This window comes from Neofelis nebulosa, chromosome 7 (genome assembly GCF_028018385.1).
Source record: "Neofelis nebulosa isolate mNeoNeb1 chromosome 7, mNeoNeb1.pri, whole genome shotgun sequence".
In the NCBI taxonomy this organism is placed as follows: domain Eukaryota; kingdom Metazoa; phylum Chordata; class Mammalia; order Carnivora; family Felidae; genus Neofelis; species Neofelis nebulosa.
This window is the reverse complement of record NC_080788.1, coordinates 33,849,109-33,863,704: the sequence shown is the minus strand read 5'-3', so window position 1 is coordinate 33,863,704 and position 14,596 is coordinate 33,849,109. Positions and strand designations below refer to the sequence as shown.

At 41.3% G+C, this 14,596-nt stretch overlaps 1 protein-coding gene across 4 annotated transcripts in view; it reads right to left on the bottom strand.

Moving 5' to 3' along the window:
- Positions 1 to 14,596, bottom strand: part of ADPGK (ADP dependent glucokinase) — a 28,740-nt gene that overhangs the window by 12,241 nt on the left and 1,903 nt on the right. For 3 of the 4 annotated variants that reach the window (XM_058737122.1, XM_058737120.1, XM_058737121.1), the window contains exons 2-3: positions 9,141 to 9,366; positions 7,789 to 7,851 (exon numbers count right to left, since the gene is read on the bottom strand). The exons of the other annotated variant lie outside the window; for it this stretch is intronic. In XM_058737122.1, the coding sequence (XP_058593105.1) occupies positions 7,789 to 7,851; positions 9,141 to 9,366 (289 nt within the window). The remainder of the gene's footprint in view (positions 1 to 7,788; positions 7,852 to 9,140; positions 9,367 to 14,596) is intronic. 4 annotated transcript variants of the gene reach the window in all.

Below are 14,596 nucleotides of genomic sequence, written 5' to 3'. Positions count from 1 at the left end.
TTCCCTATGCTATACCTTTCATCCCCATGACTTTTTCATTCCATAACTGGAGGCCTGTACCTACCACTCCGCTTCACCCATTTTGCCCATCCTCTCAATGCCCAAGCAATACATTTGAAATGAAGACATCAATAGGGAAAAAAGAGAAAAATGGGAAAAGATATATCACACTAACACTAATCAAAAGAAAGCTATGATAACAAATTTTAATCAAAATGGATTTCAAAGAATATTTCAAAGAACATAAAATGACTTTCTTTATGCTTGGCAATGATAAAGGGAGTCAATTCATGAAGAGGATATAACAATCATAAATGGTTATACACTTAACGACAGAGTTTAAAAATACAGAGCAAAAAGGTACAGAACTGTGAAGGAAAAAAGTCTACAAGTACACATGTAGATGTCAATACCTGCCCCACAATAATTAATAAATCAAATAGACACAAAATCAATAAAAATACAGAAGGCCTGAACAACATTCCCAACCAACTTGGTCTGACATTTATAGAACATTCCATTCAACGACAGCAGAATATACATGCTTTTAAGTGCACACGAGACTTCACCAAGATAGACCATTTTCTAGGCCATGAAAAAGTCTCAATAAATTTAACAGGAGTCAGAGGAGCACATTCTCTGACCAGAATGTAATTAAAATAGAAATCAATAAAAGAAAGATATCTGGAAACACCCCAAAATGTTTAGAAATGAAATCACACACTTTTAATAGTTCATGGATGGCCTATCAAACAGCCCATCTCAAGAAATCATAGGGGTATTAGAAAGCACTATGAACTGAATGAAAAGAAAAACACACTGTATGGACAGCTGAGGATGCAGTTAAAGAAGTATTTAAGGGGAAATTTATAGCACTAAATCCCTATATCAGACAACAGGAAGTCTCAGATCAATGACCTGGGCTTCTACCTTAAAGTAGAAAGAGAAGAGCAAGTTAAACAACATAAAAACTAATGAAATACAAAAGAAAAAAATAATAGAGAAAAATTGATAAAACCTAAAGCTCATTATTGATTAAAAAGATCAATAAAACTGATAAACCTCTAAGCAAACTGATCAACGGGAGAAAAAAAAAAAAAAAAAGGATCATGAGGGGAACTTGCAAAGTATAAAGATCCTGAGCTCACCTCCTCCCACAGATACACCGAGGCTGCAACTGCATATAGAACAACTCTTCCTGAGAATGACCTGAAGAGCAGCAGGAACAACTCTTCCACATTAAAGACATAAAGAAAAAGACATACTGAGAAGGGCAGAAGGGAAAGAGACACAGCCTGGTCGTGAACCAAATCATCGATGTGCTGACCCGCAAGTGGGAGGGATATCACGGATGTGGAGGTCTTCCCTGAGGAGTGAGGGGTTCAAACCCTACAGTGGACACTCCTTGCCCTATGGATCTGCATGGGAAAGAGAAGCCTCCGTAGTATCTGGCTTTGAAAATCAGAGGGGCTTAACTCTGGGGGAGCAGGTTATAGTAAATGGAGACTTCACTATTAAAGGGCCTGCACAGAATCTCAATCACTCCAAGACCCAGTGCAGAGGCAGCGGTTTGAGAAGCACCTGAGCCATGGAAGACACTTACTAATTTTAGGACATGTTCTGGAAGGACAGGGATCTGCAGGAACTTTCTCTGGGAACAGAAGCTTGGCAGGTACCATTTTTTTGCCCTCCTTCAGCCTAGCTGGCCTGACACTAAGGAGCAAAAGTTCTAACACTATCTATCTACTTTACTACAACTGCTCACCCTATTCCCACATTCTCCTGCAGACCTCTTCTGCCCAGCCTGCCCACCCTGGCAGGCGCCTGTCTGAAGTGGCTCTTGCCCACCACACCTGGTAGGCAGCCTCAGCTGGGATCTGCAACCCTCCAAAGCGACTCCTGCCCCAGGTAGGGGCAGGCCACCCCAACCACCAGTACCCCTCATAGGCTAGGCCTCTGAAATAGCTAGGCAAAGCCCACCCACCAGGGTGCCTACAGCAGTTGCATCCCAGACACAACGGGTGGATGTGTGCAGCCCACAAGGCAAAGCTCCAGAGTGCCTCTGCTTGACCAGGGGTGACTGTACTTGTGGGCCCCGAAGGATACCTTCCACATAAGGCCACCACCTTCAAGAGCATAAGATGTGGCTGAACTACCTAATATATAGGAACAAATACAGAGAGACAGAAAATGAGACAGAGAAATATGTTCCGAAGAAAGAAGACCTCAGAAAAAAACTAAGTGAAACAGAAACAAGCAATCTACCTGATAAAAGAGTTCAATGTAATGGTCATACAGATGTTCACTGAACTTGAGAGAAGAGTAGATGAACTCAGTGCAAATTTCAACAAAGAGACAGAAAATAGAAAAAAGAACTAATCAGAACTCAACAACAGCTGTGATGAAACATACACTAGAGAGAATCAACAGCAGCTTGGAGGTCACAGAACTGATCAATCTCAGAAGACACAAAGGGGCAGAAAACCTATTTGAAGAAATAACAGCTGAAAACTTCCCCAACCTGGGAGAGGAAACAGACATCCAGGTCCAGAAAGCACAGACAGCCTCAGACAAGATGAAGAAGCCAAGGAGGTCCACACCAAGAAGCATAATAATTAAAATGCCAAAAATTAAAGATAAAGAGAGAATCTTAGAAGCAGCAGGAGAAAAGCAACAAGTTAAGCACAAAGGAACATCTATAAGAATATCAGCTGATTTTTTCAGCAGAAACTGCAGGCCAAAAGGGAGTGACATGATATATTTGAAGAGCTAAAAGGAAAAAACCTACAACCAAGGATATTCTACTCAGGACAATTATCATTCAGAACTGAAGAAGATAGTTTCCCAAACAGAAGGAGTTCACTACCACTAAACTGACCTTCCAAGAAACGTTAAAGGACTTCTTTAAGTGGAAAAGAAAAGGCCGTAACTAGAAGAAAATTATGAAAGAAAAAAAACCTCACTGGTAAAAACAAACATACAGTAAAGGTGGTCGATCAGCCACTTATAAAGCTAGTGTAAATGCAAAAGACAATAATAGTAAAATAGTAAGATCAACTATCAAACCCCTGGTTTGTGGGTTCGAGCCCCGTGTCAGGCTCTGTGCTGACAGCTCAGAGCCTGGAGCCTGCTTCAGATTCTGTGTCTCCCTCTCTCTCTGCCTCTCCCCCACTTGTGCAAGCTCTGTCTCTCAAAAATGAATAAATGTAAAAAAAACAAAAACAAAAACATTTTTAAAAAATAAATAAATAAAAAAAATTTTTGCATAGTAAAGGAAATCAAAAGAATGAAAAGGCAACCTACTGAATGGGAGAAGATATCTGCAAGTGATTATCTGATAAAAGGTTAATATCCAAAATATATAAAGAACTCAGGGGCACCTGGGTGGCTCATTCGGTTGAGCGTTCTGACTTCGGCTCAGGTCATGATCTCAGTTTGTGAGTTCAAGCCCCGCATCAGGCTCTGTGCTGACAGCTCAGAGCGTGGAGCCTGCTTTGGAATCTGTGTCTCCCTCTCTCTGCCCCTTCCCTGCTCATGCTCTTTCTCTCAAAAATGAATAAATGTTAAAAAAAAAAAAAAAAGAAAAGAAAAATGAAAAAAAAAAAAACACCTACAACTCACACCAAAAAAAAAAAAAAAAAAAAAAAAAAAAAAAAAAAAAAAAAAAAAAAAAAAAAAAAATCTGACTTAAAAAATGGGCAGAGGGGGGCGCCTGGGTGGCTCAGTTGGTTAAGCGGCTAACTTCGGCTCAGGTCATGGACTCGTGGTTTGTGAGTTCGAGCCCCGCGTCGGGCTGTGTGCTGACAGCTCAGAGCCTGGAGCCTGTTTTGGATTCTGTGTCTCCCTCTCTCTGACCCTCCCCCGTTCATGTTCTGTCTCTCTCTGTCTCAAAAATAAATAAACGTTAAAAAAAATAATAAAATAAATAAATAAAAAATGGGCAGAGGACTGGAACAGACACATGAAAAGGTGCTCTACATCACTAAACATCAGGGAAATGCAACATAAATCAAAATCACATGAGATCATCTCATGCATCTCAGAATGGCCAGGATCAAAAAGATAAGAAATAAAAAGTACTGACAAGGATATGGAGATAAAGGAACTTGGGCACCACTGATAGGAATGTAAACAGGTGCAGCTACTGTGGAAAACAGTACAGAGATGCCTTAAAAATTTTAAAATAGAAATACCACATGATCCAGTAATTCTACTTCTGGGTACTGACCCAAAGAAAATGAAAACACTAATTCAATGTTTGCTGCAGTATTATTTTCTGTCAACTATACTTTAATTAAAAAAAAAAAACACACACACACACACAAAAAACAAACCGATATGGGATGCCTGGGTGGCTCAGTCTGTTAAGCAAGTGACTTGATTTCAGCTCATGATCTCACAGTCGTGGAATTGAGCCCTGTGTCAGGCTGTGTTGGGCATGGAGCCTGCTTCGGATTCTCTCTCCCTCTCTCTGCCTCTCCCCCACTCATGCACGTGCTCTATCTTCCTCTCTCTTTCAAAATATATAAATAAATTAAAAAAAAAAAAAAGATGAACTTCTCCCCAAAAAAGTCAACATAAATTACCAATATGGAGAATGAGAGAGATAAGATCACTACAGATTCTACAGACCTTAAAAGGATAACAGATAATTTTATGCCAATAAATTCAACAATTTAGATGACATAAATTCCTTCAAAGATAAAACTATCAAAGACAATACCAGAAATACAAATTCTGAATTTCTCTGTATCTATTAAAGAAATCAAATGTGTTGTGAAAAACCTTTCCACATCAAAAACTCCAGGCTCAGAGAGTTTCACTGGTGAATTCTACAAACATTTAAGGAAGGTTATCATACCAAATCTATTTAGTCTTTTTAAAAAATATTGAAGTATCTCCCATCTCATTCAGTATTACCCAAATACCAAAACCAGGCAGATATACAAGAAAAATACAGACCAATATCCCTCATGGAAATGGATGTAAAATTTTTAAGCAAAATTTTAGTAAACTGAATCTAGCAATATATAAAAAGGAAAATACATCAGAACCAGGTGCAATTTATCCTAAGGACACAAGGTCAGTTTAACATTTGAAAACCAGTGTAATTACCACATACCAAACTAGAAAAAGAAAACCATACAATCATCTCAATAAATGCAGAAGCAGCATCTGAAAAAATCCAACATCTATTCCTAATTCTTGGCTAAATAACATAAATACACTTACTAAATGCACTCTTTCTCCTTGCAGTCTGGTTTCTATTCCACCATTCCACTAAATATGCCTTTGCTAAATTCACCAGGGTCTATTTCTGAAACACAATATAGCATGGTGATTAAAGAGTGTGGACTCTGGAGCTATACTACTTGGGTTCAAATCCCAGCTCTGTCCCTTACCAGGTGTGTGACCCTGAACAGCTGTAATTTCTCCATGCCTCATTTTTCCTATATACAAAATGAAGATAATAGTAAGACTTCCCTTATAGATTGTTATGAGATTAAATGAGTTAATAAATATCCAAAGCACAACAGTGAATGGCATTTAGTAAGAACTATGTAAGTGTTAGCTATTATTGTTACCTTTGGAAAATACCTAGCACTTAATCTCTGGTTGTTCTCAGATGATCACTCTGTCCATGCTGAGAAGCATTTCAGCAGTTTTAAGTAAATCTGAGAGTGCAGTGTGAGCAGTGAGGTCATGGCAGAGCTAGAATGTGAATCCTGGCTCAATCATTTACTGGCTAGGTGTCCTGGGGCACATTGCTTAACCCCTCTGGACCTCTTTTGTCATGTGTAAAAGGGTAATAGTACTTTATTTCTTCAGATTGTTGTGATGATTATGTAGATGTCTCTTTTCTGGCCTCAATCTCCTACTAAGGCCAGGCTTATTTTACCAGGATGCCTTCCAGCTGGACTGGGCTTAGGCCCAGGTTTTCCAGAAACCAACAGTAAATGCTCTTCACTGAAGAGGTCAATGTTGAAAGGTCAATCTTGTATTCACCCAGGACTTCTAGGGTGTTGTCCTCCCAGAGGCCAGAATGACATCTCAGGGTCAGGAGGGTGGCCTTTTAGGAACCAAGATTCTGATGGGAAGAGTCTGGGCCCTAATGAGCTTATAATTGATCTTTTCTTCTATTAACTGGTGATGTTTCTGTAAGTCAGCTTTGGAATTTGTCATCTCTATTTGAGAGTTAATTACTACCCACAAAGACAAGTAGCTGCAAAAAATCTGTATTTTCACCCTCATATTTCTTTTTTTTTTTTTTTCAACATTTTTTATTTATTTTTGGGACAGAGAGAGACAGAGCATGAACGGGGGAGGGGCAGAGAGAGAGGGAGACACAGAATCGGAAACAGGCTCCAGGCTCCGAGCCATCAGCCCAGAGCCTGACGCGGGGCTCGAACTCACGGACCGCGAGATTGTGACCTGGCTGAAGTCGGACGCTCAACCGACTGCGCCACCCAGGCGCCCCACACCCTCATATTTCATGAGAACTTTAATTCTTATTAAAATGCCAATGTTCGGGGCACCTGAGTAGCTCAGTCGGTTAAGCGTCCGACTTCAGCTTGGGTCATGATCTCACGGTCCGTGAGTTCGAGCCCCATGTCGGGCTCTGTGCTGTCAGTTCGGAGCCTGGAGCTTGCTTCGGATTCTGTGTCCCCTTCTCTCTCTGCCCCTCCCCCACTCAGGCTTTATCTCTATCAAAAAATGAATAAACATTAAAAAAAAATTTTAAATGCCAACGTTCACACTTTAACATGCTCTCCACATCTTTGCACATCCATCTCTTGGTGTACAGTGTGGCTCCAGATGAAATTTTTTTCCCTCAAATAGCTGATTATCTGTATTTCTGAATATATCCCTGGGGTCTTGATTCTGTGCCCCTGACCCATATTTCTATTTTCAGGCTGGTTCTCCCAAACTTGAGGACTGTTTACAGTCCCCCCCCCCCCCCATCATCAGTAGCCATATCTATTTTGCACTTCTCAAGTTTGTTTACTCCAGAATCATCATTGTTAAGTCTATCTTCTGTGTCCTCACATAGAAGTGATTCCATTTCAGTAAGCTTTAGATATGTCGTTTCTCCCCTTCTGGCTGCTCTAATCCAAACCTTAATCATTTTACAGTAGGACAACAGCGATAACCTTGCTGGCCTCCCCCTCCCACCAGACCTATTCCACTCATAACAGAGAACTCACTGACTCACGTTATTTTGAACAGAGCAGTAATTTTTAATTCTATTTAAACCAAATGTTTTAAGACTTGAAGACACCTCCTTACTGACCTTCACCTGAGGACTTCATTTCCCAACACTCTGGATCCAGGCTTATCAATATAGTCATCTACATCTTCTCTCATCACTGAATATTCCCCAGTCGTAGGTCCTGATTCCAGAGCCCACAGGCTCTTAACCATCACAAGATATAGTATTTAAGAATGTGGGCTGTAGGGTCCTAGGTTAGAATAGTTCCATTTCTGATTAGCTGTGACTTCTCTATGCCTCAAGCTTTATGTGGAAAGCAAGACAAAGTACCAACAAGAGTACCAACTGGTCTCAGCTGTTGCCAGGACTGAACTAACCTATGTAAAGCTCTGTCAGGCACTCAGTAAGCACTGAAAAAACATTAGCTATTACACTACCATTACTATATGGCCTCCTAACAAGACACCTAGGCTCTGGCACATACTAGGTGGCCCATAAACTGAATATTCATTCCTACCCCTAAATTTATTGAAAACACCAGTGAAAGATAGAAGTTTTACACTGGGAATTTGACCTACCTTTAAATCTGAGTTGGCTGCAAATTTCTGTCCAATTAAAGCTGCATTTCCTCCTACATAGTGCTGTAAGATAGTTCAAAGTTATCAGACAATATTTTAGCACAACTATGTTACCCAAGCTTAATAATTTTTTAATTTATTGAATTCATAATCCATTTTTTTCCCAAAACATTTTGAGGCTACCTTATAACAATGCCACACAGATGAGGTTCATAAGATCATTAACCTCATAGGTTAACAATGAGTTACAAGCAAAGGTGAAAAAAAAAAAACCCAAATATGCCAACCATGAAAATCAATATAACTGTCGTAACTGTAGATCAAATCTGGCCTTTGGTATGCTGGGGTGATAGTCTGAGGTCTCTGGGCCCACCACTGCCTCTTACTCCATGCGAACCTCAAGAAAGTATCTGGACCATGTGGGCCCTCTAAGCTCTCTCCATCTCTGACAGGTTCTACCCTGTAGACTGGGGATTCTCAAAACAATGTCTTCAAAACAACAGCATCATGTAACCAGGAAACTTCCCAGAAGGGAAGTAAATTCTTGAGTCCCATACATCTACTGAATCAGAAACTCTGGGAGTGGAGCCCAGGAAACTGTTTCAATACCCCCTCCGAGTGATTCTGTGTTTCATGTCTGAGAACCACTAATCTAAACCAGCAATTCTCAACCAGTCTGCTTCTCTCCTCTCCCTAACCCTGAAAACTGACCATGTCTGGAGACATTTTTAACTGTCACACCCAGGGAGGGAAGGGAGTGCTACTGTCATCCAATGAGTAGATGCCAGAGATGCTGCTGAACATCTCACAATGGGCAGGACAGACCTTACAACAAAGTATTAACCAACCCTAAGTGTCAGTAATGCTGAGGTAAGGAGCCTGGCTCTGGAACACTAGAGCAGAGGTGAGGATCCAGCTCTCCCTTGCCATGCAAAAGCTACAACTAGTTCTCTGTGCATTTGGCCTTATTCTGCTCAGGAAGGACTTAGTCATACTACAATTATTCCATGTTGTCAGCCACAAGCAATATCCAAACAAGTTAAGAGGTAGGTATCTTCCCCACCTTAAAGTTGGGTAATATGAAAAAAGAGCAATTTAAGGGATGAACCAGAACCAAACTCTTAGTAACTATGCTTCATAAATACTGGCTGAATTTAACTGACTGGAAACAGTGGAGTTAATGGAAGTTCAGATATACAGTCCTACAAAAAGGGAAAACACTGCAGAACTGGATTCCCAACAATCACATTTGGGAGAGAATGAAGACAAAGTTTATCAGTTGCTTCTAGGAAGATACAAAAAGGTATCTTTCCCCACCTTCTCTTAATTTACTGCTGGTGAACCAAACAGACCTGGGCTCCTGGGAGCTCTGATGCAATTTGGGCAATGTCATGGAAAGCTTCCTTATCACTGAAGAAGCGCTCAGCTGCCACTCCCTTCCCCATGAAATGAATGAAAGCTTCTTCCAGATCATTCCTTGAATGCAGAATGGTGTGATCTTTCCCATTCCCAGGACTCAGACCAAGCGCCTCCAAGAGCTTCACTCCTGAGAGCACTACATCCACACAGGCATTGACTCTGGAAGGAAGGAAGGAAGGAAGGAAGAGGCAGTGTGAAAGAAAAAACCAGAAGTACCTATTCTGCATTTAACAACAGAGAAGTGTTTCCGGGAACATATTCAAACAGAAAAACAGACGAAGTGGATTTGAAACCTTAACTGGGAAGTACACAGCATATGGCAGAAGGAAGAGTCTTTTATCTGGACGTATGCCAGAATATTTCTGAGGGTTGGAACACAGGATTCTTTTCAATAGGTTGGCAAACCTTTGCGAGCTACAAAGAGAAGACAAGGGCTCAGCATTTTAGAATAAAGATATCATGATAACACAAATACAGCATTTCTGGGAAAATGCTGGCAGAGCCAAACTGTCTGGATTCACACTGGCTTTGTGACTTGGGCAAGTCAAATTTCTGTGTCTCAGTTTCCTTATTTATAAAATGGCATAATATGGGTATTTAACTTATAGAACTGTTTCAAAGATTAAGTTAATATATGCTTAGGAACACTGGTGCAAAGTAAGCAAAATGTAAGTTTTGGCCAAAAGTCAAGTATCTGATAGCCTACCTCCAAAGACACATGTGGAAGGTGGTAAAACACTAAATACCTAAAATGTGTAAATACTCCCAGCTGAAACTCTTAAGAGTTAAGTGGTATCGTAAAGACTCAGGCACACCTGCAGTCTTGTAACGACTCATCACTTGGCAGGTGTTCACTGGACCAATCCATGACCTTAAAGGGCTCCTAAGAAATCAATGCTGCATCACCTGGTTGGCTCTGTGGAATCAAATTATAAACAGTTATGGTTGTCTGGCATGGCCTCTCTCCTATGTGTGCACAGAAAAGTTCTGGCTTATATTTTTAATGTTAAAAAGCCACCCCTTAAAAGAGAAGGGTCAAATAATTTGGGTAGCTAGATGAGGACCTTCTGCCCCCCAACCCATAGTCACCTTTATTTTTGCTTCTATTGGGGATGTCATTCTTGCCAATGGGGCTAGATGACCACACAGACAGCTTGTAAGCCTCTGAGAGAACCTAGGCCCACAGAAGGCCAATAAATAGCTCCTGGTGAGAAGGGGGCTGGGCTTCCAGGTGAAATCCAAGCAGCTTCAAACCAGAAAGTATAATCATCAATAAAGAAGGACCGAAGGACTGGATTCTAGTGTGGAATATAGCTACGTTTCCCTTCTAGTCTCTTAAAAAAAAAAAAAACAATTGGGGCGCCTGGGTGGCGCAGTCGGTTAAGCGTCCGACTTCAGCCAGGTCACGATCTCGCGGTCCGTGAGTTCGAGCCCCGCGTCAGGCTCTGGGCTGATGGCTCGGAGCCTGGAGCCTGTTTCTGATTCTGTGTCTCCCTCTCTCTCTGCCCCTCCCCCGTTCATGCTCTGTCTCTCTCTGTCCCAAAAATAAATAAAAAATGTTGAAAAAAAAAAAAATTAAAACACAACAACAACAACAACAAAAAAAACTCTGGATCTGGAAATTAACAAAGTCATTAATGGTGGTAAACCCTAAGAGGAATGAGATTGGGTAAGGGAGAGGAATTTCATTTTTCATTAGATTTCTAATTTTTATAAGCATGTATTATGTTTATAATTGAAAAGCACTATAATTTTTAAAAGGTTCATATGCAGACTAGATATAAGGTTTACAATGGCAAGGAAGAGACACATCTCTCCTAGTGATACAAACTGACTACACCCTCTTCATAAGGATGCTTTATTTTTCCCCTATGGATCCCATGCTTTAAAAAAGATTTCTGCCTACCAATCAGCATTTAAATATTCAAATTTACTTATTCTTTTAAAATTAAAGATACATACATACTCTGGTCAACTGGAAAGGCATAATCTAAGAGTTACTATGCCCTTCAGTGCATAAAACACACTGACATTCATGTGGCAGGAGCTTAACGGTGTTTAAAAAACATCCCTTTCACAGCCCTGCATGATCATAAACCAAGCAAACCTTATAAACCAGTCTCAATTCCACCTCATACAGGGTGTTCTTTATTTCTACTGGATGCAACATTATATGTCTAAAGGGTAGACTCTTAACACATCACCTTCATATCCAGTGGTGTGCTGAGACCTTGAATAGAGTTTGATTCTTTAAAGATGGGAATGGGGGAAGTTTGCAAAAGTTACAAAAAAACCAAAAGGAACAATGTTCAGCATACTTTGCAATACAAAACTCAACAGAATTTTGACTTAAAAAAATGTAACTACCATAGGAACATTTTCCACCTCCCAACTTAATCATGCCATGACTACAAAGGGGAAAAATCTTATAAAAGGAAAACATTTTATTCAGTAGCTTTTAGTAAAAAGGGATCATTGAACATCTCTGTGCCAGACACCAAACTAAGTACTTCTCCATGTGCTTTCTAGTCACCCTTTAACCAGAGCAAGAATCTTCCTCTGCACTTACCTCAATTCAACAGCATCTGAAAATGTAAACAAGCACATTACCTACGTGGCTTTATTACCAGCGGAATGAGAGGGAGGGAGCAAAAGAACCAGAAGACAAAATTATGCTCGTTTGACTTCAGGCAGAATTTCACAGTTGAGTACAGAAGGTATAAAAGATTGTAATGTGAGTTTGGAGAAAAGGAAGACACAGATGCAATCACTGGAAACTAAAGCAAGGCAACAGATACTGAATGTCCAAACAAGAGGAAGGACTAGAAGGACAGGGAAGCCTGGGCTTCCATGCCCTACTGCCAGAGGTTTGTTGGGGGGCTGGGGAAGGGGGCACAGTTCCCCTTCTAGAGTGTAAATTCTTTAAAGGCAAGGATGGTGGTTCTCATCACCTCCCTTCTGTTTCATTATCCGTAAAATGTTTCCTGAAGTTCTTCCTAGCTTAACCCTATACCTGAGATATTTACAATGGGTAATCATAATCACCAGAAGATGCAGAACTGCAGAGAAGAGAGATCCAAAGGTGCAGGGGCAGTGGTCCCTGCGCTGAACTCTGGATGGTGCTCTGGTCAGAGAGAGAAGGCTGGTATTTCTGAAGCAATGCATGTGAGGCAGGTGTTTTCAGAGAGATCACACCAGTTTGCAAAACACAGTAAGATAGGCAAGTAGTTCTCACTGCTTTCAGCTGAGAAAAGCTGAGGCTGGAGGCTGACTGACATTCCAAAGGCCACAAATGGAGGAGGCTAAATTCAAACCCAGATTTATCCGATACTGAAGCCCTTGCAGGCAGTGTGCACAAGCACAGGTGCAGATGAAGAGATTAACTTTACGTGTGGATACAGTAAGAATGTGGATCTAGTTAGAATGGAGAGCTGAAGAGAGGAGTGGAGTATGACAGGCTTCAAAGGTCAGGGAAAAGCCAGGTATTGCGGAATGAACACTAGGTTCATGATTCACTCAATGGGTCTCAGGCACCAGAGTCCAATTTTGGAGCAGAGGAGGTGGCACATTTTAGAAAGGTGTGGTAGCGTGCCCACCACTGACCATCTTTCTTGAAACATGTCCTATCCGTTTTTTCTCTGGGTCCTTTCCACCAGCCCCCTACATGCTGGTGCCTCCCAGAATTCCACCCTTGCCATTTACTTTCCTTTCTTGCTCTCTTCCAGGGCAATCCTATCCAGTCTCTGACCTCAACTTAACCATTGGCATCTCCAAAGCCTGCAAGCCTGCTCCTCAATATGCTCCTAAACTTCAGCCTCACTGTCAGCTGAAGGCTCAGTTTCATTTGAAATCCCACAAGCAGGCACAGTGCCCCCTCCTCTGAAATCCAACCTGTTACTTTTCAACACAAACTTGATCTCTTTTCTTAGTCTCATAGCAATAATGTGGCATGAACAAGATCGGAGCCAGAAACTGGCTTACCTTGTGACTCTGGTAGTTAACAGCTGTGTAATCTTGGGCCAATCAACATTTCTAAAGCTTTGGTTTACTTATCTATGAAAACTGGATGACAATATTTGTATCTATGTACATAAGGTTATAAAATGCCCGATGCTAAAAACTTGTCATTCTGGACTGCCTTTCTTTACCACACTCAACCTGTTAACAAATTTCACATTTAGTACACTGCGAATGAAAAAAGGCTCTTCCCTCCCTTCACCCAGACCCTACAACGGCCTCTTAACTAAGGTCAGGATGTCAAGACTTTCCTCCTTATTAACCACACTACATTGTGCATCCAGAGTGCAAGTGAAAGTGTGTGTTCTCCGGAGAAGTCAAACTACAACATCCCCTCCCCCAAATGAAATTCTAGTACAAGTACTGCAACTTCTCTCACCTACTCCTTGCACATCACCATCTTTAGGGCTAAAATCCCTTTGGGTAATGAAAAATGTTACCAACGGATGTCTGTTACCCACAAAAGTGATGTGAAACTGTCAATCGGGTTACAGCCATGACTCAAAACCCACCCTTTACGTTCCTACCAGTTATTCTCAGCAAAGAACTTAGTCTTATTTACCTGCTTATAAACCTTTACTGCCCTCCTACCACCTACCCTGATATGAAAGGCCCTTCTCAGCATCATTTACTCACCTCTCTCTACCATAAGGTCCTTGCCCTCAAAACAGGGCCAACTTGCTGTTCCTAAACTGTGTACTTCACATTTGGTTCTCTCTGCTTAGGTGGTCTTCTCCCCCCACCCCACCCCACTTCTGTGAAGAAATCCCATTTTTTCTCCAGGGCCTATCCCATGCAGTCACTATAGCAGATTATATTGTCCAAGATGGTCACAAGATGTTCCATCCTTTTTACAATGTGATGTTGACACTCCTTCCATCAAGATGTGCTCTAAGTCCCATCCATTTGAAACCAGTTGGACCTAGGACTGTGGTAGAAGTAACGCTGTGCTTTTAAGATTAGGTCGTAAAAGGCATTAAGGCTTCTGCCTGGTCGTCTTGGAACATGCTATTTACTCTGCTATGAGAAACCTACATAGCTAGCTGCACAGAACGCCTGTAGGTGCTCAGGATGTAGCTGAGGCTGTAGCTGACAACCACAATCAACCTTTCAAGAGGATTCCAGTCCCAGACACCATCTGAGTGAAGCTGCCCCTCCAGTGAGAACTGCCTAGCAGAGCCTAACTGAACCTGAGAACCAGAAAAGATAATAAAATGACCATGTGCTAAGCTACCAAGTTTTGGGGTGATCTGTGATTTAGTAAATGTAACGTCACCTTCTCAGAGCATTTTCCAAAGCCTCATCCTGGGAAGAATTAGTAATCCTTTGAGACACAAGGCTACCTTGTTTTTAGCCCTAGTTCTGCAAAGCA